The 23,871-nt window shown below is 37.2% G+C and overlaps 1 protein-coding gene across 3 annotated transcripts in view; it reads right to left on the bottom strand.

Moving 5' to 3' along the window:
• The window catches only part of LOC110027700 (RAB6A-GEF complex partner protein 1-like), a 55,958-nt gene that overhangs the window by 17,281 nt on the left and 14,806 nt on the right, over window positions 1–23,871 (bottom strand). For 2 of the 3 annotated variants that reach the window (XM_020729219.1, XM_020729220.1), the window contains exons 3-11: window positions 18,116–18,264; window positions 17,940–18,021; window positions 17,437–17,855; window positions 2,630–3,062; window positions 2,314–2,537; window positions 1,217–1,412; window positions 1,001–1,140; window positions 753–927; window positions 301–354 (exon numbers count right to left, since the gene is read on the bottom strand). In XM_020729219.1, coding sequence (XP_020584878.1) covers window positions 301–354; window positions 753–927; window positions 1,001–1,140; window positions 1,217–1,412; window positions 2,314–2,537; window positions 2,630–3,062; window positions 17,437–17,855; window positions 17,940–18,021; window positions 18,116–18,264 — 1,872 coding nt within the window. Of the gene's footprint in view, window positions 1–300; window positions 355–752; window positions 928–1,000; window positions 1,141–1,216; window positions 1,413–2,313; window positions 2,538–2,629; window positions 3,063–17,436; window positions 17,856–17,939; window positions 18,022–18,115; window positions 18,265–23,871 lie in introns of those variants that run through there. The other variant, XM_020729221.1, reaches the window with a different exon arrangement.

The raw sequence follows: 23,871 nt of genomic DNA, 5'->3' as shown, positions 1-23,871 counted from the left end.
TATAAAAAATTACCCCCCCCCCCCCCCCCCCCCCCCCCAAAAAAAAAGAACATAAATATTACACAGCTATAAAACGTGCACGCAAAAACAATCAGTTTGAAAAATGACAAATGCATGCTGGGTGATACAATTAAGGAACTTTTGGGCCAAAAATTTCCAGCAGGATGAACCAACGGTATAATTTTAATGCCATCAAACAGGTTGCAATTAAATAGCAATCCTCACATGGAAAATTTTGAAAGATGAAAATGTTGTAATATAAAATTAGTTCCAAGATAAAGAAGATCGCTCTCTCAATACCTGGAAAAAATCCTCCTGTTTAAATGGATCAGCTCCAGGAGATGGATACCAAACCTGCAATGATCAACTTCAGCGCATTCAAATCCATGGTACTGTGGGTAATTTTTACTCTCAAACATTCCACCTAAGAGAAATCATACATGCACACATATTCCAAAGATTGCAAAGATGACAACACAATTAATATAGGCAAATAAATAAGGGGCGTTTACATACATAATACCCAATTCCAATCTATTTACATATCTAGCAAACTTTACTTTTTACATTAATACCACCCAAATCTTTCATATCACATCAAAAATATCACCATTTTAAATTTCAAAAATTGAAATACACCTTTTCAGTCATAAAGTGGTGGCATGTTCGTAACAATTGAAGTTTAGGTGTTAGATATGTAAGAAAATAAGAATTGAGTGGCATGTAAATAAATCTCCCAATAAAGAATTTACCTGCATACCTCGGTGGCCATAGTCCAACCAAGATACTTCCTCGATGAGATTTTCCTTCTCTTCTGAATGGCCGCAAGTAACCCAAAACAGCTCAACTGAATTTGTTAGAACTTGTTCATGCCCATCATCCAAATCAAGTAATGAAAGCTCCCCATTAGTCCTCAGAATTAAGCATCTAATATTACAAGCAGCATAGATAAGAATCACGGTAAAACTGGTAGATTAGCAAAAATTCAAAGAGTGCGTACCGTGAAGGCTGATGGACTAAGGAATTTGAAGATAATGAACTGTCCTTCAACTTCCCTCCACTTGTAAAATCAGGAATGAACCGCATGGATGCTGGATGGCTCTTTGCAGTCATTATTGAAAGTTCCCGCACTGTGCAAAGCTGTTTGTCATTCGATTACTTACAAAGAGATAGTTCTGCTGCCATTAAAGAAAGAACAGTATATTTTCACAATTACCTGCAAATGTGGGGTGCTAATAGGAGATAATTCTCCTGAAATCTTAACATGAAAGATATGAACATCAAATGGACGATATGTAATGAGTATATAATCCTGGCAAACATCCATGATAATTGGCTTTCCAAGTAATGGCTTCCGACAAAGTAAGGAGCTCTGATCGAGATGATATCTTGGGAAAAATAGAAGTTCATACCTACAGGAATTAAACAAAGCTTACTGTGAAATGAGATATTGCATCACTTAATATGCAAGTTAGAAATCATGAGAATGCTATGAATGAGCAAGCATATGATATGCAAGTGAATTCTGATATTACATGTCTTCCTGACACAAGTAAATGGCCAAATATACCTACATTAATTTTCCTTAAAGAAATATGCATAAAAATTGCTTTCAAACCGAAATGCCCATGCTACATGGAATGTATGTCGTACTCCATGAGTGAAGGAATATACAAACTTCCAAACATCATTGATGCATAAACATCCCTTAACACATTGTCACGCACCTTCTACACGCGAAACCCGCATGCCCAAAACAAAAGTTTTTAACATTTTGATTTGTTGTATTTACATCTTAGAAATTATATAATTTCTAATTATTTTCTAGGCACCTTTGTGCATAAATACCCAATGGATGAATAACAAAACAAGTTTTCAAACCACTTCATTTTTTTAACTCCTTGCAAACTCAATCAATGATTTGCTTCTGTATTGTTCAAGTACCTAGGAGGGTAAATCCTAAAAAAGCACCAAAAATCAACCAACATTAAGAAAAGGTTTTAAGATTATATTTTAAATCTATAATTTTTATACCAATACAAACTGCATTATTCTCAGAACTAAAATCCGCTATCTTTACAACTATCTTTATAAAGGATTCATTCGATGAGATATGTAGCAGAAATTTAAGTGAATCCATCTACAAAAAGCTGATTAAAATATTTCCATGGTAACAAAAGAATATATCACAGACTGAAAACAATTTGGAACTTGAAGGAATGTGTAATTTTTCTCATAGAAGAACTTCCTTTCAAGACATCATGGAAAAAAAAACAGAAAATAGTATATGCGAGAAAGAAAGAAAGCTCTCACGTGTTGGAAGAGTCAACGAAGTTGCATAACACAATAATTTTCCCCATCCACAGGAGACCTTTGCACTCAATTTTTTGCTCCTGAGTAACATCTCCAAAAAAACGCCATCTTTTGTAGCGTAAGTCGTACAAGATAAGGCCATGGAGACCTGCAACTGCCAAGTACATGCCATCTTTGCTAGCAACCACATGTAGAACAGGCCAATTTTGAGAAATATAGGATACCTAGTGAAAGAATCATTAAATCAAAAATAAAGAAATTTACATTCAATTAAGTAATTTGAGCAAGCAGTGGTTATTTCATACGAAAACCTAACTGGAAGATTAAGATGCAATATTTTTAGTTCATCATTATCATCAGATTGCACAATGAGAACCCGATCTTCACCATACAAAATTTGTCGGACATATGTTGTACCGGAAAGTCCTCTGTTAAGACAATATTTGCCAAATGAAAATGCAAGAATTTTATCAGATGAACTCTCCTCAACAGCATAAAGCTTGTACCCATATTCATCCCATTGCAATAGTGAGACTCCACCCATAAGAGGTTCACTTCTTACTTCCTGATTAGTTTTCACCATAGGTGATTGAGCAGAGCATACTCCTGTTTGACGAATTGTGCACATCAACCGACATCCAGAAACAGACCACACAGCAAGTCCTCTAAACTTCCATCCTACAGCAAAAGCATAATTATCAGGCGTCCAATTAATACAGGTAACGGGACCTGTATCCTCCATTGAGTACCTATAAATGATGAACAGTTCATTTGAAAATTAGATTCTGTTAAGAAATTCATGTTTAATTCATAAGCATGTTAAATGCATCTATTTGATCTTCATGGAAACATATTTCAATAACTAGGAAGAATTATGAGTGGGTGACAACTAGTCCAGTTGATTAGGGGTTTTAGAAATTGTTAACAAGACCTTGGGTTGGAAACTTCTCACATCATAGTAAAAGACTTTCAGTAGGCAAAATAAAAAAGGGGCGTTTACATACATACCACTTAATGCCTATGTATTTACATACCTAACACCTAAATTTTTTTTTTTTTTACATTTATTCAATCCAAATATTTCATATCACATAAAAAAACCACCTTTTTCACAAGTGAAATACACCTTTCATGCATAGGGACGGTGGCAATATGTAAGCAAAAAATTGGAGAATAGGTGTTAGATATGTAAATACATAAAAATTGAGTGGTATGTATGTAATAAATCAAGAAAAAAAGGAAACGTCAGTAAATCAGTTTGATTAGTAAATTAATTGTGCAAATACATTCAGTGTAGTTCAATACTATCACCTAAAAGCTAATCTTGATTAGAAAAGCACATGGCTTTCATTAACAAGCACTTTAATACCTAATTGTGTATGATGCAGCATAGGAATCCAATTTCGACCATAGATATCATGAAGATCAAGGCAGTTGATAAAAGGGATAGTTGAATTTTCATTCCAGGCTGGTTTCCTCCATCATAAGCAAGTGCTTGATGATAAAGATCAATCGAAACAAGCTTCATTCAAATTTTAAATTTACTTAATCAGCAAAACCATTTAAATTGCCTCACATGTAAAAAATACAGTGAAAATATCCTATCAAATATGCACTGGCTGGTCCCTCCCTTGTTGGAAGTCAAATTGTAATTTATAATTATTTTTTTGCTTGAAGCATCAAATTTCCAAATCAAAAAGAAGAGCATAAGCCTTTATTTTGATTCAATTTATAATGGCACTCTTTCTTGTTAGGTTATGGCTGGCCCCTTCAATAGAAACCAAACATTGTACTATGCAATGGCTCTAAGCCTTTCTTTTTAGTGTTGGTCGTCCAACCCCCCTTGAATAAGTTGGGGTTTGCTTGATAATGTTCTACATACGCAAGTGCTATGTAACCATGAAATTAATCATAGAAGAAATGAAATTCGTTGCTTGTTTGCTAGCAATTGCAGAAGAGCTTGGCAGGGTTCTTCTTCTCCTTTTGAAGTTTTGGGTGAAAGCTTCAAGGATACCTGGGAGTTGAAGTGGCTTGGTGGCTCTTAATCCTTTTAAAGATCTTTGGTGAGACTTTCACAGTTATTCCCTTGTATTTTTATTTTTCTCCTCTCCTTCTTGTCGTTCTAGACCAATATTGGTTTCCAAGCATTGGCCAAGCACATCACTTCAACAACTCCACCAGCTCTAGAATACTCCTTTTTATAATATCATTAAATGTAACAAAGATTTGAATTCAAGTATTTAAATAATGTCTTATTATCTTTCCTTCTAGTAGATTCCGTTTAACGAAGTATTTCTCGGCCATGAAAAAAATGAGGAACATCTCCTCTATTTATATCTAAAACTCTATAATCTTTAAAAATTTGAATCAACAAAGTATTCCAAAGATTTCTTCAAGAGATCAGAGCAATTTTATAGACTCTTTATTGTCTCTCCTCCGATTTTATGCTTGTTCTAACTCCCAATTATCTCGTCTATACAATTCGTCCTTTCACATTGTTGACGACAGAGGAAGTACCTACTTTGAAATGACATATGTTTTACGGGAATAACTTGAAAATATATCCAATTTTTTAATTTGTTATTGGCAGTAACTTAACATCTTTAGATCAAATAAAATATCAATGCTGAGAAACGAATCAACAATAGAGAACGGAAGTGAAATGAAAGAGAGTGTACAAGCTTCTACTCTAACTTCAATAAAAATTTAGACGATGTTGGTGGGAGAAGCTTAAGTATGAAGTCTCTTTCTAGCATTCATGAAACCTTTCCTAAAGTTCAAAGAGAAAAAAGTAGAAGATAAGTAATGTTGGGGCTATCTAATAATTCTCAACATCCTGGGCCCGTGGAAACCAATTCAAATACAAGACAGGTAAACACAAGAAAAAGAACAAGCGTTGTTGTGATTACTATAGCAAGATTGGGAACACTCAAAAACAATATTGAAAGGCACACAAACATTTTAATATTACACAAAATGATGATGTTCATAGAAATGCTGTCATCACTGAGACACAAACATTATCGAACTCAAGTTTACTCAATAAAGAATTGGCGCAAGAGCTTCCCCAGGTCGTGCATTGTAGTTGCTATAGTGTCGCGGACGAGATACTATAGTTGTTACAATACCGCGGCCCAACCTTTCTCCCCTTTCCTTTTCTGTTTCCCTTCCTCTTCCTTTCTTTTCCTATTATTTTCTTATTTTATTTCCTACCTATTTTATACTAAACTTTTCTATTTCTTTCCTTTCCTAAGCATTAAATATTCTATTTACAAATTCTCATTATATATATGTGTTGTTGAGTGCTTTAGAAGGCAATTTTTGATGAGTGCAGATTTCTGAGTACTGTCTTTGAGGCATTCTTCCCCTCTGAGAGATGTACCCGAGACGAAAAGGCGCTTCAGCTGTAACTTGTCCGAGGTGGTGACCGTTTCCAAGGAACTGGGTGGTGCTTCAACTGTAGCTTGACCCCAACGAAACAATTATCCTTCCGCAACCCCCTCTTGCATTGTTTCCAGCAGCAACAAACTATCCTCTTTGTTGTTGTCCACACCCTGCAATCCCTCTTCAGGTTGCTGCCCAACAATCCATCTGCTGTCCAGTTCACACCATCCTTCCTCATGTTGTTGCCCAGCATTCCAGCATCTGTCCAGGCCACGCCATCCCCCTTTTGGTTGTTGTCTAGACTATCAGAGACCCCCCTACCTGTTGCCCTGACTTCCAGCCGCCAGTTTACCACCTCCAAAGCCGCAACCAACCCGATGCAGTATGGTCGATGCTCAACTTCTGTCCTCCCGACTGGTCGCCATCTAGAGAGAATTGTTTCTGTCATGTGTTATTTCCTTAGTCTTATTTTTGCCTTCATTATTGTTGTTTACTGTTTACATATAAAGTCATTTATTTCATGTTCGTAAGAGTCTCGTGTGTACTCTTTTGAATTTAGTAATAATAATTGTGTTTTTCATGGTGATTTGGTTTTTCCTCCGGTATCAAGAATAAATTAAATTCCTTCAAAAATTTCTTCAACAACCACTAAAATATCAATTAAACTCTTTCGATCGCTAAATTTGTTGTGAATTCAGATTATGATACTAAAAAATGTAACCATATAAGCTCTCTTAGGTTAAATCTACAGAAGCAAATCTTGGATTGACGACCCAGACACATTTAACTGACTGGAGATGCTACATCTTTCACGAGTATTAACCATGCTCTAGAAACCTCAATGTTCAAAATATGAATGGATACCACTCTATTATTATTGGCATTTTATTTTAATAGTTTCAAGGTACCTTATCCTGAAATCTATGCTTCATTTTGCAAAATTGATTTGTAACCTTCTTTCCATCAGTAAATTTATAAAGAATTTTAATTGTGTCACTAATTACCTACCAAACTTATAAGGATTTCAGGTCTTAGATTTGGGGAAGAATACTGGTAGTAAAAAGATAGTTGTTGGTCTCTACCGCCGAAGAAAAGAAAAAAGTGAGCGCAATCATTAAAAAGGTGTATGTAGTTTCATCTTCAAGCATCAGTAATGAGAACGTCATCATGTTATGGCATCATTAGCAAGGTCATCAAAAACTTTTAAATATAAATAAAATTATTTCCTACCTTATTAAACAAAGCTATAAATCTTATCAATGTAAACTTTGTTGGTTATCCAAACAAATTCACAACTCTTTATCTAGTCACTGATACAAACCAACCCATTCTTTTTTCCCTAATCCATAATGACATCTAAGAGACAACTAGGGTCAATAATATCAGCAATTCTAAATGGTGCATTATTTTTATTAATGATCACTCAAGATTTCCGTGATTGTTCCTAATAAATGATAAATCTAACGTAAAAAATTATATTTTAAAATTTGCATCAAGGAGGAGAAAACTAAGTTCTAAGCTAAAATCCGAATAGCCAATGGGCGTATGTTACCACTCTACCCTTAGTCCTTGATTGTTTCACCAATTGAATATTCATCATAGCACATTTGTTCACACATCATAATAAAATGGAGTTACTAAAAGATAACAAACATCTAGCCATCACCCTTCGTAATCCATACACGGTAAGAAAATGATTTTTTATACCAAGAGGCTATAAAACAAGAGAGAGAACATAGATCCAAACACCTCTTGTGACAAAGATTGATTCTCAACTAATTCTAAAAACATGTTGAGTTCACATCAATAACAAAACCATTGAATCGAATTTATGTGATATTGATCAACCTATTGAAATCGAGAAAGTGTTAGATCTAGTACAAAAGCATCTTATCAGCATTAATGTCATACGATTAGTTCATAACTATGGTAGTTCAAATTCCAATAACACTCAAAAAAGTTCTTGGGCAACCTCAATGTAAATGGTCAGCCCCTCCATCTAATATTATTTAACATATGTTAAATAAAGAACCAATATCCATCCAGCATTAATGATTCTCCCTCATTAGAAGTCGATTAGTAATTTATTATAATATCAGCATCTTTCCTACTTAAGCTATTGTCAGCTCCCCTGAATGGAAATGAAATTTGTATGATGTAATAGCAATAAACCTTCCTTTTTAATGTTGGTCGTCCACTCCTTAGGGAGTAATTTAGGGTTTATTTTGCATTTCTCTATATAGGTGCAATGTAATCATAGATTAATATTGAAGGGAAAAAATTCATTGTTTGATTACTTGCAACTGTTGAAGACTTTTGTCTTTTTCATCTCCACTTGAAAGTTCAGGGATCCTTAAGCATTGAGCGGTTTGATGGCTCTCCTTCACCCATTGAAGATCTCTGGTAGATCGTCAAAGTTATCCTCTTGTATTTTACTTCTTGTTGCTCTCGGTGGCACAGAAGCTTCTCTCGTATCCAGTAACATGCGGGATTCTGCAATTGTAGATGCAGATTTCTAAGTTCTTGCGATCGCGGAATGAGGCTGGGCGCGAGTCCTGCTCCGTGAAGGATATCTTACGTCATCTTTGGATCTTTTATCAGATTTGGATGCATTTATTTTACTTTTTATGACTTATTTCCTTCCATTTTTCTTTTAATTAAGGTTTAGTCAAATTTTTAGTATAGATGTTGTATGTGGAACCAAGTTTAGGGAATTTTTTCCATTATTATTGTGTTTAGGAGATGTTCTTTGTTTTATGCGTTATATCCTTTCATTTATAAGTGTTATGTTTGTATCTTGCTCAGGAACAGGTGATGAAAACCCAAACGTCATCAATTCAGAGTCTTCTTTGTTGTATTCAATCGTGACAGTAGTCAATCGACATTGATCGCCATCAGGACGCATCAAACTCACATATTATCATTCATTTGCCACTCCACAACCACCTACGCGTTAGATCTGCTTTCCTAATACCTTATAAGAGCCCTAAAATAGTATGATTTCCAAAAAATCCTAATTTAGGGATTTATCTTTCTTACCAGAAATTTAAAATTTCAAAAAATAATAATAATAATCCTTACCATACCCTATTCATTCTTGCCACAATTAATAGCCCTAACCCAAAATTTTCAAAATTTAATCTTAATACCTCCACCAAAAATTCACCTCGACACCTACCACCAATCCCTAAGCTTCCACCAACTTTTTATCTACGAACCTACACCAGTCAAAACTTTGATCGAGAAGAAGAACACAATGCCACCTAGAAGAAATCTACAAAAAAGGTGTCTAGGATCATACTATAGCAGATATACAACAAAAAATACTTCAAATGTAATATAGACTTGTCGCCTTTGAGAAGAGACAATTTGGTGAATTCACACAACGATTTGGCAAGCAATATCATAGAAGTCAAGATTTTGGAGTGAATATTGAGTTGTCAGAGTTTTAAGGTCGCATGAATCCAGACAAATTCATTAAGTGGCTCCAAGCACTAGAATGAATCTTTGAGTACAAGAATGTTTCATTGGACAAAAGGATAAAGTTACCCCCATTATGTTAAAGAAGAGTGCATCTTTGTAGTAGGAGAACTTAAAAGTCTTCAATGGCAAGAAGGGAAAAACAAAATCACTATCTGGCCCAAGATGAAATGAGAGATGAAGTGCAAATGCCTACTAGTTTGTCATAGCAGGAAATGTTCTTGAGACTGCATCACTTGAAGCAACAAGATCTTTCAGTAGAGTACACAGATAAGTTCAACAACTTATGTTGAAGGGTGGGCTAGTAGAGCTTGAGAAAAACATCATAGCTCGACATGTCGGAGGATTGAGATCATTTATTGGCAACGTGATACAATTACAATCCTCTTAGATATTATAGGATGTCCATACCCTAGCCCTGAAGGTGGATAGAGAACACAATAGTATCAAATCCACACCACCCTACAAACAAAGTTCAGCCATCGGATCAAGCAGCAAAGGTGCACCTAGTGGAGCACCCAAGCCAACCCAATCACACATAATGGAGAAAAGGTGGAGATTGATAATACTCTCAAATCCATCCCTGTCAATAAATGATTCAAGTGTCACAATTTTGGCCACATGGCATCTTATTACCCAAACTGAAGGGTAGTCGCTTACACTGAGCAGGAAGCAAATGAAAAAATAGAGAGTGATACCTAAGAGGATGAAGACAACATATAGGAGTCTCAACTTTCAATCGAGTAACAAATGTTAGTGATTCAAGCTGAGCCTGTGAGAAAGACTCCAGCTAGATTAACATTGATCATTCTAGATGGTAATAAGTCTGAGGAGCCGATGCCAGAAAATGGATTGACCCAGTTAAGGGAGTTGTCAAAGATCCTAACAAAAAATTTACCTCTCAGTTCTTTGGCACTGAGAGTGGCCCAACATGTCATAAATTTCATTCCAGAGTTTGTTCCTCCATAAAGACTTATTTATTGGATGTGCTTAACCAAGTACGAGATGTGAGAGAAGCATGCTACATTTTTATGGGCTCAATGCTTGGTTCGTGAGAATTACAGTTCCAACTTTAATTGTGTGAAAATAAATGCCTACTTATTTTATTACGACAGTTTTTGTAATGAGTGTGTTTCAGAGTCGTTTAGAATGAGCATGATGATAGATTTTATTGCAAGTTGTCTCAAACACAACAAGACCATGACTTACATGATTATTGTAGATCAATTCAAGAAACCTCGGAGAAGAGGGTGAGGTCTCTCCTAGTCGGGGAGAATGACACGGGAGCTTCTCCCATATCCTGCAAGTATTTGTGGGATTCCACAAGTACGGAATCAATCTCGTAAAACCACTGGTTTGAGCCTTCCAGCAATCACAATATGAGGTCAAGAACAAGTTGTGCCTCGTGAAGAAAATCATACAGGATCTTTCACTCTGTTATCAAATTTGGTTGGATTTCTTTTATCTTTAATGCCTCATTACCTCCTTTTTTTCTTTTAATTATGGTTTAGTAAAATAATTAGCATATATATCGTATATGAAACCTAGTTTAGGGAGACTTATGATATTATTATTGTGGTTGGAAGATGTTCTCTCTTTTACGCCCTTCAGGGGGATGTGTCATTTCCTTTTTCACGTCGTGTGTTTGTATCTTGCTTAGGAACAGGTAGTGGAACCTCCACGCCGCCCGAACGTCGCCGATTCGGAGTTTTGTTTGTTGCATTCAATCAGAAAGTCGTTGATTGACGCCAATCCCAACTCGAACGTCATCAAATTCGCATATTATCATTCCCTTGAAACTCAACAGCTACCTCCCCGCTAAATCTACTTTCCGAACACCTTTTACAAGCCCTAGAATGGTATCACTTGACCAATTTTATTTTCAAGCTTTGACCAATCACATCACCACTCTTTGAATAAGCCAATTAATTAACATCCATGTACCACATTAAAATTTAAAATTCACCAAGGAATTCTCTTCTTCTCGCCCTCACATAGAGCTTACTCACAAGTCTCACAATATGTTGCTGATTGATTGGGCATAGGTCCTCACATTCAACATCGTGATCTTAATTCTTAGCATCAGTGCCTTCTAATGACAGTGTTTGGAGTGCTTATGTTGCCTCCAGCCTCAATGTCTAGAGTGGTGCCCTTACAACTTCAATGTAGTTCCTCTTTCCCTCACTGTCTGATAACTATTTTTCGACATCTCATGCCAGACATCATGCAACTACAATTTCTCTAGATCAAGATCATCCCACAGCATCAATTCCATCTATTATACCAGCCTGTCCTTGCATGTTCCCGTGAAGTAATGATTCCCTTATTGCTACTCCAGCACATAGAATAATGACTTGTGGAATCTCCTAACTGTGATCTCCATCTTTTGGTGGAGGTTGTTAGAGAGGGTAATGTTTTCAGTCTTTTGGTTGCTTCCTCCTCTCAAATCCAAATATATTTTCAGCTAGGTCTTTCACCACATCACAAACTGTCCTCCACCTATCTCAATAAACTTGCACTGATATTTTTTTTTTATGAGATTTTTTTAGTTGGATTTTTTTTTTCTTTCACCATTGCCGACAAGTTTTCCTAAAGGTCATCCCAATATTGAAATTTTTCAAAGATTCATGTTTAATTTAAGATTGATTGAAGATTTTTTAGTTGAGCCTAACTAATTCTCGTGATATTATTTCATATTATCCATAGAAACTACTAATTCAAGACCCTTCACAAGAAAATCATACTATGTGGATGGTTTTCCAAAGCAAATGCTGAAGTGGTGAAATTCATTTTGACTGATTTAAGAAACCTTCTGCTGCTCCAATTTTTACTTTTTCTTGACTCTAGATTCACTAATTTAACCAATCCACTGTCTTCTCTAGATTAAATTTTTCATTAATCATTTAAAATGGATGCAATTCATCAATAGATAGGCTCTAAGTTGAAACTGGCGTTACTATCCCCTTTGACGACAAAACTTTTATTAGTTACACAAATCAAAAATACTTGTAGAAGGTAATTTTGAAGGCATTCACTCATATTATTATTCTTGTAAATTTTTTAGCCAAACTTCAGAGGATGTTTCGAGACGTGCAGAACTGCTGAAATCACATAGCAACCAAAATAGTGGGAAGATTCTATTAACCAAAAGTAGCCTTCTAACTTAATAATTACAATTTCAACTACTTTTGATCAAGCTTGTACACGAAACTTTAAAACAACTTTAAATCTTAGATTCAAAACTTTCCATGGATGTTAGCCCAATGGAGGTGATTGGTTCTGCATCTGCATATAGATTTTCAGTCTATTGGCTTTGATGTTATTATTTATAGTACAAAACACAAAAAGAATAAAATATGTATGCTAAAAGATGTAAGAATAGAAAGAAATTATATCATAACTCAATAAGGTTTACTATACTTCAAGCAAGACACTTCAAATGAGGACTATCGTGGTTCTTTTCGAAAAGATGACTCATATTTCACTGCTTTCTAGCATCCTTTAAGGTACTTTTAAACTTAACATTTAACACTGGCAATTTTCTTCAATTGATTAGTGTTGTAATCTTGTCATAGATTGATCATAAAAAAATTTTGCTTAAAAAAAACCTTACAAGGTCCCACAACTATTCTCCTTCAGTGTGAATTACAAGCAAAGTGAGACAAAAGCCTATATACAAGAAACAATTCTTCAAAATGTATGAAAAGAAGGGTATAAATTTTTGGAAATGTGGAAATTTTGTATTTTTCAAATGATGAAATGTCAAATGAGCGGGAGAACATGCGTGGGGTGAGGGTGTTTTCCGCACGGACGCAGGAAACAACGCCAGCAGGTTCAACCGGCTAGCATAGGGACCGGTTCAGGGAGCCCGGTCCAACCATCCAAAGGGGTGAGCGGCATCAGACGGTACTAGGCGGCTTTCCTTTCACGTCTCCCGCCCGGATCGAGCGACATTTGGGGGAAGGCGGCATTGTCGCCGGCCCTTTTCTCCTCCTTTCTCGTCATCTTTTCTTTCTTGTTTCTCACCTAGCTATGTCTATTTATATGCTTGTTTTTCTGAGTTTAGGGCTAGTGCTTGTTGTATTTTCTTTAAGACTTCCTGTGTGGATTACTTCTCCCTTTCGTAGGGCTATACCGAGGAGGTGGTGAAACTCCAGTTGTATTCTACTCCTAGGTGGTGATGTATCCTCCCTTTTCATCTCCCCTACACCTTCCCTTCTCCTCCCCTTAGCCGTCGGTCACATCGATCCTTCACCAACCGCCTCCATCCCACCTTCCAGCCAACCCACCTGTTGTCCAACCCCTCCATCATTGTTGGTCTGACAGTTCTTCATCTTTCCTTGCTGATGCCAGCCTTCTTTTGTTGCCACCACCTCGATCGACTTAGCCGACCTCCACCGCCCTTGGGATACACCGTAGAGGTGTTGGCTTGTGTTGTTTATGCTTGTGTTATTTTTGTTGTGCTGTGCTGAAACTCTCTCTCTACATTAATAAAAGTTTGTTTTTGTGTTTCCCACTGTTTATCCTACTAGTTTCGGTATCAAAGCTAGTCTAGCCCTATCCTATTCTAAGGTTTCCTAGCATCCGTCATAAACAAAAAACTTTATTTCCTACCACCAAATGTCTTTTCCACAACCCAAACACTAACCCAACCAAAATTTTTCTTTCTTATTCCTTAATCCCTAACCATGCCACCCAGAAGATACATGTCTGAGCCTACCCGGGAAGAGAAAGGCAGGAGCTCCGTCGCCTTCAACAAAGGCTTGCAGAGATTGAAAAAATAACACAAGAAGAAGTTCCCTTCCATTGAGATCTGGATGGTCAAAGAGGAGAAAGAGATAGGATCTAAATCCCTTCCGTAGGGATAATTTCAGCAACGAAGAAGATAGGTCGCGGCGTTTCAAAATCCAGTATCAAAGGAGGCCTAGAGATTGACATCTAAATCACCCCAGAGAAAGGATCACATAGAGGAGATAACATTTGGAGGCCACGGAAACTTCGACATCAAGGTAGATCTGCCAAAGTTAGAGGGAGGTATAGATCCTATGAATTTCATTGATTGGTTACAGGTTGTTAAGCGAATCTTCGAGTATAAAGATGTGTCAGATGATGGGTGGGTCAAATTAATGGCTATCAAGCTGAAGAATGGTGTTTTTTTTGTGGTGGGAGAACTCACAGAGGTAGAGGAAAAGAGAGAAAGGTGAGAAAATTACCAGGTGGGAGAAGATGAAAAAGGCGATGCAAAGGAAATACCTCCCACCTCATTACTGTCAGGATATATTTCTAAGACTTCACCACCTGCAGCGGAGGGATCTATCAGTAGAGGAGTTCACGAAGCAGTTTGATCAATTGCAGTGAGGTGTGATCTGGTCGAGCCCTAGAAGGACACCGTAGCACGCTATCTTTGGGGCTTAAAACCAGCTATCAGCGATGTGGTAAAACTGCAGCCTTATTCATCACTTAGAGATGTTCAGCACTAGCCCTGAAGATAGAGAAGCACATAAGTAAGCAGGAAACAATCATCCTTTAGGCAGCAACCGTAGGGCAAATAGTCTCCTGCAATTACGACCAACAAAAGTACCTCAGAGGACACTGATAGGCTCGGGCAAGGGAGTGACACTGTAGATCCAAGTGGGAAGAAGCAAAAGAAGAGTAGCTCATCCAACATTGTGTAGGTCAGGAAGTATTACAGATGCAACGAACACGGTTACATCGCCGCCAGTTGTCCCATGAGCAAAGTAGTCAAACTTACAGACTAGGGCGCCGAGGAGGAGGTTAGCGAGGATACAATTGAGGACCAACGTGAGATACATCTTCCCCCCAGATGATGGAGAGGCACTCGTAGCCCAACAAGTCCTACAGGTTGATATTGACAGGAGGGATCTGCAGTGGCTTCGTCATAATATTTTCTACACCCGCTGCACTGTAAACAGACAAGTATGCAGTCTTATCATTGACGGTGGGAGCAGCAAGGATGTGGCATTGACTCAGATGGTAGATAAATTGGACTTATGAAGCAGAGGCATTCCAAGTCGTACTCACTGATTTGGCTAAAGGAAAATCGAGTAGACATCGATCGGAGGTGTTCGGTAGAGTTTTCGATTGGGGGCCAATTACAGGACCAGGTGTGGTATGACGTGGTTCCTATAAATGTTTGTCACATTCCATTGGGACGACCGTGGCAGTTTGACCAGATGACTCAGCACGATGGATTTAGAAACACATAGTCATTTACCAAGGAGGAGAAGCGCATCATTATACTTCATTCAACAGAGCTTGAGATCATAGGAACCCTTACCAGCAGAGCGGCGTCAGTAGCGCTAGTTCTAGTGACGACACAAGATGAGGCATCGACTCCAGACACAGGACAGCTATGTTAAAGAGGATGTCGATACCTCACAGGCAACACCGTACCACCAACTCCACCACCGGACAGGAAAATGCGGGCTACTCTCATGGCGCATCCGACTAGCCCGACCGTAGGTTAGCTTGGGAGGATCCAATAGTGCAGGCATGGGCTATAGTCTTAGGAGAGTGGATCGATAGGGATATGGGCGCGCGAGTGGTGCCGACTTCTTCGATGTGATGGTCAACAATGCAACCGACAGTGGGACCCAGGTGTCGCTAGGGTTAGAGAGAAGGAACCAAAAGCTTCGACGAATGAGATCAAAGCTCCCCCGACCAGACCGATGCGGGTGCAAATGTTTCCCGCATGGATGTGTGAAACAATGCCAGTCGATTGAACCAGCTCGCATATGGGCTAATTCAAGGAGCCTGGTCAAACCATCCAAAGGGGCAAGCAGCAACAGACTACACAAGGAGGCTTTCCTTTCACGTCTCCCATCAGAATCGAGCAACATTTGGGGGAAGACGGCATTGCCACCAAAACTTTTCTCTTCCTTTTCACGTCATCCTTCCTTTCTTGTTTCCCACCTAGCCAAGTCTATTTATATGCTCGTTTTTGTAAGTTTAGTGCTAGTTCTTGTTGTGTTTGCCGTCAGATTTCCTATGTGGATTACTTCTCCCTTTCATAGGGCAATATTCGAGGAGGTGGTGGTGCTCCGGCTCTATCCTACTCTGAGGTGGTGATGTGCATCCCTTTTCATCTCCCCTGCACCTTCCCTTCTCCTCCCCTTAGCCACCGGCCACTCCGACCCATCCACAATCTCCTCCAGCCCACCTTCCAGCCGACCCACCTGTTCTCCAACAACCTCCAAGCCTGTTTTCCAGCCCCTCTAAGCCTACTCTCCAGCCCTACAACTCATTGTTATACAACCAAACCTACTGCCCAACCCTCCATTGTTGGCTCTGCATTCTGCATCTTCCCCAAGCTGCCACCAGCCTTCCTCTGCTGCCACCACCCCCCGTCAACCATCCTGATCCACCTAGCCGACCTCCATCGTCCTTAGGATACAGCGTAGATGTGTTTGCTTGTGTCGTTTATGCTTGTGGTGTTATTTTCAATCGCTTTGTATTGTAACCCTCTCTTTACACTAAAAAAAGTTTGCTTTTGTATTTTTCGTTGTTTATCCTACAAGTTTTGGTATCAATGCGGTTCATTTTTTTTTTTTTTTTGTTAGCCCAGACATGGTCATGCCACTAGTCAAGCAAACAAAAATATAGGCTTGAAAGTCACAGATCAATCTACTGCTTTCTGATCTAAATTTCCCCCTCACAAAGCTGAACATGAAACATACAAATTACAAATAATAGTAAGTTGAAAATAAATATTTGTCAACAATGATATGGCCATATTCACTCTCCTATCACCGGTCTCCTAGCATAGTACTCAGTGGATTGGCCGTGGGCATAGATGCCATAAAATAACCATGAATTCGCAGCTTTCCCCCATAAGCTGCCTAAACAGAGATATAACATAAGTGAAGTAACAAAACAATTAAAGACACTTCTTTAGTTACAAAACTAGCGGAACTATGAGTACATTAACGAGTACAACATCATGTGAAAGACATCCACCTCAGAGAAACAGCAACAAAATATACTGTAAACGCAAGCCCAATGGCAGAAATTTAGAAACCATCCATTAGCATAAACTTGTTAAAGTACAAGTAAGATGATTGACTCTTCTTTAACTATTTCAGTGTAACTGAATTACTTCGTACATACATTTCTAGAAACATATATGAGCATATCAGATATATGAACATAGGTGGCTACTTGAGGCTCATAACTAATAAAATAAGTCAAGGGAAATTACTCTCATTAAATAAAAAATCACATAAATCATTCAGGCCTTACCCCCAGTCATACAGTGACACAGTACGGAGATGTGATGCACTGTCTGCCAGGTCATATAGCTCCACTACACCCCTACTACAACCAACAGCAAGAATTTGTTGCTCCGATGCTATAGAAGTACACATAACATCATCTGTGTTTAACCACCATTCAGCTTTAATAGAATCAGTTTGCTTTAAACCTTTTTTGCTTATTGAACAAACAGTAACCTGGCCATGTGAATTCAAAACAGCTAGCAACAGCAGTGGCAACGATAGTTCAAGCTGCATAATTGCGTACTTTCCTGTAGAATTGAGAACTGATGATGAAAAACTAGCAGTTCTACCCATATCAGGAGATATATTTGCCAATGAATGAAATATAACTTCTAAACTGTTAGGATTGCAAGCATAGCTGCAGACTTCAAATTGGCTAGAGATCTGAACAAGAGAAGTAACAACTATATGTCATGAAAATAGAATAGCTAAAAAATAAAAAGTAGCAAGAGCATCGATATTATTGACCTCTGCATTCCAAGTGACAAGTTGTAAGTATCCATTAGAAAGTCCAATGAGAATGCTTTTGTTATCGCAAACAAAATTGCTCCTAGAAAACATTAAGGAAACAAATTGTAAATGAAAAAGACCAATAAAAAAAAACAAAGAGGATTGGAGATGTGCAAGCAGTAACAGTTCCCTACGTGCTCCAATTTTTTTCTAAAAATGGGGCCTTCTCAGTTATGACTAGCGATATATTAGCAAGAAACAAGCCGCCAGGTTGTTTGCCCCCAATTAGTAATCTCTTACCAGAAAACTGGACCTTGTAAATATGGAAGAATGCTGAAGATGTCTGCCATAAAGATGAATGATAGGAAGTGTTTAATAATATATAAACAAAATTGAAAAACTTGATTTGCAGAAAAAAAAAAAAAAAAATCGATACTACAAAAATTTACATTGAAGATGGTTGAAGAGAAACTGCTTCAAATAAAGAAGAGCAAATTGACTAATGATTGAAATTTTAAGAGCATAAGAAGATTAGACTTACTTTAAACCGCATGAAAATATTTAATGTTTGCTCATTTAAAAAGAAATTCACATATGGTTTGAGTTTCTACTTTCTAAAATCTAGAGTTCAATGTCATACAATAAATGCTATCATCAGTCACTTCAAATTATTTCTGGCAACGTTAGATTAATGCCCATTTCCTTATTTAATTGCTAGCCATTTAATTGCAAGCAACCACAGATACTAGTTGTTGGCATCTAAAGTGAGAAAAAACTATATGAAGCTTATTTGTTCATGCTAAACAAGATTTAGCTTTCTTTTTATCATAGGCTAAAAGGATGTGCTCAAATCCTGCAGAGGGTCTATTCTGTCCCCTTTATCTCTTTGAAGAAAAACACCCTTCATTTGGTCAATTCAACGCCCATTGTTCTGTAATACAAAGAAATCCCAAATAGCAATCAGTTTTTGCTTATTTTTTAAGCCAAAATCCTTTATTTGGTTCCATAAATTAAAAATGAAAACCAATAGAAAAAGTTCAAAAAGATCATTCTAAGAGTATTTACTAGAGGAGCTGTTTCTATTCACTGGACTAACAAAACAGTATCATTTTCTTTAGATTCTTCAAGTTCATTGCACGGAAAATCCTCTTAAAAACTAATTAAAAACATGTTAGTAGTCATTTTGCAAGTAAATGCCAAAGTTGATCAAAACAATTGGTACTAATCAGTTAACTGAATAAACTATTTCAAATTAAATATTATTGTTTAAAATATTAAACTCATGGCTAAATAATTAGTGGTAGCATTTAACTTTAGGGTTACCATCATTTATCGAGTATATTTTCCAAATAGGTCTCTTATTCATAACCATTATTTTGATAAGGCTTGTCATTTTTCCAAAACCTAACTAGGACCCTTTGATTTGATTTAATCTTCATGTATGTTCTTGCTATTAATAAATTTGTATCCATAACATGAAATATAAAAATACCTTCAGAAATTTGAAATTTTGTCATCATTAACTGATTAAGATTAGCCTCATTCAAACAACTTTGGGTCAACTTTATAAACCTGCATTCACCATTCATTACCATTGAGTGTTAAATAAGGCCCCGGCTCTATTTTCCTCCTTTCCTTTTGCACAAACAACTAACAGAGTAAAATTTGCTCAAATTCATCCACATTAATTTTATCAAACCATTTTGTCAGTGCATATCCTGGTAATGGTAGACTAGCTCTTAGGCGTAAAGGCATTGTTCACACTTTTCACCCTCACAAGGTGCCCATCACACCAGTAAGTCGCTGCCCGCAATATTTTCATCGCCATAGGTCATCTCTCCCATTGTGCCTTGAAATCGTAGCCTTCATCTAAACCCTTGTATTTGGTCACGCCCCTTATGCATGCAAGTCATTTCGCATTGACATACCTCGCTAACCCACCCCTGCAGAACTCTCATAGTAATACCTCACCCTTCTCTCGTGATTCCTAGCAAACATGCTATTCCACCAACTTAGTTGCTTAGTTTTCGTGCTCTCCCTCCTATGTGTCATTGGTTATTTCGATAGTGTCTTATTTACATCTTCCTATTTGGAGCTCGATTTTCATCTCACTTTCGAGGCTTCTTCACTCCCTTCATCGATGCTTCTTATTACCAGTTTTAAGGCTCAGCCTCATGCTTTGTCTTTACCAGAACCTCTCTACCAATCATCTCTTGATGGTCCAACAATTATCAATGTCGTTTGGTTCCTACAATTTGGATTTCTAAATGTTAGTGCTTCACCTTGTCGGTCGTCAAATTGGAAATTGTCGGCCGCCGGAATAGATATCCCGACGCCCGATTTTAAAAGACATTTAATTTAATTTTATATATATTTTTTAGAAAAAGTAATATTTTAATTTTTGAAAATACAAGACCAAACCGATCTCATATCTGCAATAGTTTAAATGATCGAGCACAACAATGCAAGCAATATATCTATCTCGAAGGATAGATACACTACTTGCTAGTGATGCTAGATTAAATAAGCTAAAGAATTTATGACATTTGTCTGGTCTGCGAACATTTTATTTTAACCGACAAGTTCTCCTACCTAATATTAAAAATTAGATAGGGTTTATATTACCTAGGTTCTTAAAGCTCCATATAGAGGCAAGCCCCTATAGTTAATTACTTATCAAATGACTGAAATCACTTAAGAGAACTCTCGATGATGATCAGAGGTATCAATCTTCATGAATTCAAAGTTTAGGATTTCCAAGATTTGATATAGAAAAGTCAAGTGGGTAAATGGATCAAATGAAAACATTTATTTCTGGAATCAAAGGAAAGAAAAGTAGGGGATATCACAGATTCTGAGGAGAATCTCGGTGACTTCCCAAACTATCATATTATTTGGCTTCAATTTCGATAAAATATTTTTTTTTATGTTTCATCATGTCAATTTTATTATTTAGGTCTTATATTTGTATGACACGGTCATACAAATGGCTTGGAAGATATGAATGTTTACATCGTACCGACCGACAACCTCAAAACCTAAAGCGAGTTAGGCTTAAATTGCACACTTGGTTGTGCAAATGCCTAAAAGATAAATTGAGGATTTATGTCGTACTAGGCAGACTGCTTCGAAGTCCTTTGGTTTGTTATTTAATTCTAAGGAAAAGTTTGTTGTTGTAGATCTGTCGAAATTGCTTTTATGTACACTCTCGTCATGCTGCCCACGGTGTTAGCTCCAAGCTCCACGTCATAGCAATTTCAGGTTTAGTTTATGTTTAAATGTAAATGCAATTGTTGGGACGATGATCTGTTGCTGGGTATCTTCTATAAAACCAGACTATTGTCCTCTTATTCTAAAAGACATAATACATAAAGGAAACAATAGAAGGTGCAGTAAAGGAAAACAATAAAAAATGCAGTAAGGAAAGCAGCAATAAAGAAACCGTAGTAAATGTACAGTAAAAGAAAGCAGTAAAATGTACAGGAAAGAAAATAAAATGTCGTAAATATAAACAAACCTGTATACTTGAAGGGTCTGATGCTCCTGTAAATGGGATCGATGTCGCAAGTACAAGTGAACGAGTATAGTGAAAGGATTTAAGAAATGTGTGAGCATGCCTTAGTATAGGTAAGAATGAATAGCAAGAGAAATATCACCTGAAAAACTCGAGAAAAGCGGCAATTGACCCACGGTTACTCGACGAAAATCACAAAAAACACGAGCAAAATTCAAGGAAAATCACAAGTGCTATGTAAAGATTCCAATAAAACCATAGGAAACACATGAAAAATTTGAGGAAAGAAAGAAAACCGTAAAAAATGAATGAAACAATGAAGAAAACCGTAAGCACTCGGGACGGGATGGACTTAGAATCACGACCCTGGGTCAAAGTCCAGATTTTGGGGCCCTAACAAAATAGTTAACACCATGTATGTATGATCCAACACTAAGTAAAAAGTCGTCAATCTAACAGTCACAGAAAAAGATAATTCCTAACCTAGTTCATATGACTGACCCGTGAAATTTTCAGAAAATATTTAGGAAGGATCTAATTTTTTCAAAAGAAATTTTGATTTGTCATGCACCTGAAAGTTTTTTTTTTGTTAATTACGTGTGTACATATATATCACTTAAAAAAAATTTCATGTTTTATAAAGTTAATAAGCCAATCATATTGGTAGGCTGGAACTTTCAACTGTCTGTAAAAGAAATGGGTAACTATTTACTAAGTATTAGAGGTGCAGTAGTGTCAATCTCTCATTCCCTCAAGGTCATTGAGTCAGGATTGTGCTAAAACTTCTGACGCATACTTAGATGCCTTTTACATCATTGTCCCTAAACCCCGAAACCGACCTACTTACAGTCTTGTTTGATAGTCCACATGTAGCAAAAAACTATATGTGTGCACTTATGCTTCGTACATAAGTGTATAAACCCAACCAAGAAGCAAGAAAAGAAAAGAAAGAAAAATGGGGTGAGAAGGAAGTGGGATTGATCCATTTGAAATAAAAAAGTAATAAATGATCGATCAGCCCTCAAAACCACATTCAAACCCATTTCCAACAATGCTCCAAAAACTTTCCAAACTTTCATAAGTCGAAGCCGTTGAAATTTCATACTTTCTCAAAAAAAGAAACAAAATTTTAACCCTCCCACAAGTGGCGTTCTCACTTTCCAAAACAGCAAACAAGGGCCTTCAAACATACTTCAAACTCTCCAAAATAGCACATATCTGAACCCCAAACAAACGAGCCAAAAGCCCTCCCAAAAGTAGCTCCAAAATTGCAGCCAATCGAGCCAAGAAAAAACCCCAAAATTTGTATTCAAATCAGTCATGAATCAGTCCCAACACCATGTCCAAAATAGCCTCTAAAATGTCCTACAACCTACTGACAAACCTCCACCAAAATGAGGCCAAATCGCAGCCCAAGATTAATGCTAAAAGGCTTCTCAAAACTGCATCCATACAAGCCACAAAGTGATCTCAAAATTGCCCAAAACCGTGGCATAAATAAGCTACAAAGACCTCAAAGACTGCAGCCATATAGCCCACTAAAACATCATTTAAAACTTACAAACCATGGCCCATTGTTGACCTCACTTTTGGTTGAGGTCTAGAAACTTCTTTAGTAGCATAGGTCTAGCCATAGGACTTTCCTATTGACTAGTCTTAGAAAACTAGAAAAGGTACCATCACCATAAGAAACTCAAAAAAATTTTTTACTCAACTTGAAGTTCCACATATTGGTCCTAACCTCTAATATTTAGAAGGTAAGATCATTATGGGGGAGCTCAAGAAGAGTTCCTATAGGGTTACTTGGCCTTAGGATTGACCCTGGGTGTTGGTTTGGGGCTAAGGTACACCACACCCCCACAATACCCTGGCTAAGACCAATACATGAGAACCCAAAATGGGGGTTTTATTGATCATATATCAATACCTTGGCTAGGACCAATATATGGGGATCCAAAATGGGGATTTCATTGATCTATGGTTCATTTAGAATGGATATTTATCCAATTCTACTTGAAATACTCCTCTTGAGACTTTTGCCCCTATGCACCTCCAAATTACTTAAATGCCCTTGGGACCCAAATTTGGCCAAAATTCCCAAATTTTTGCCAAAATACTCAAAATTGATCAAAACTTATTCCAAACACTTTGAATACATCCAAATTTCCCAAAACTGACAAAAATGGCAAAATTACCAAAATGCCGCTCCATGGCTCAAAAATCCAAAAATTCCAAAAATTCCCAAAAAAAATCCCAATAAATCCAAAATATTCCCAATTTCATTTTATCCCACTACACCATGATCTAATTTGTTCAATTTTACCACCTATAACCAAAACCCCCAATTAGCCCCAAATATTGGCTAACACCCCAAATCTCAACAATTGAATGCCCTAAACCTCAAATTGGCATCCAATTTTTGTTGAAAATCCTTTT

The sequence above is a fragment of the Phalaenopsis equestris genome, unplaced genomic scaffold, assembly GCF_001263595.1.
Source record: "Phalaenopsis equestris unplaced genomic scaffold, ASM126359v1 Scaffold000436, whole genome shotgun sequence".
Lineage (NCBI taxonomy): Eukaryota > Viridiplantae > Streptophyta > Magnoliopsida > Asparagales > Orchidaceae > Phalaenopsis > Phalaenopsis equestris.
The sequence above is the reverse complement of the archived record's forward strand: the minus strand, read 5'-3'. Positions and strand labels throughout refer to the sequence as shown.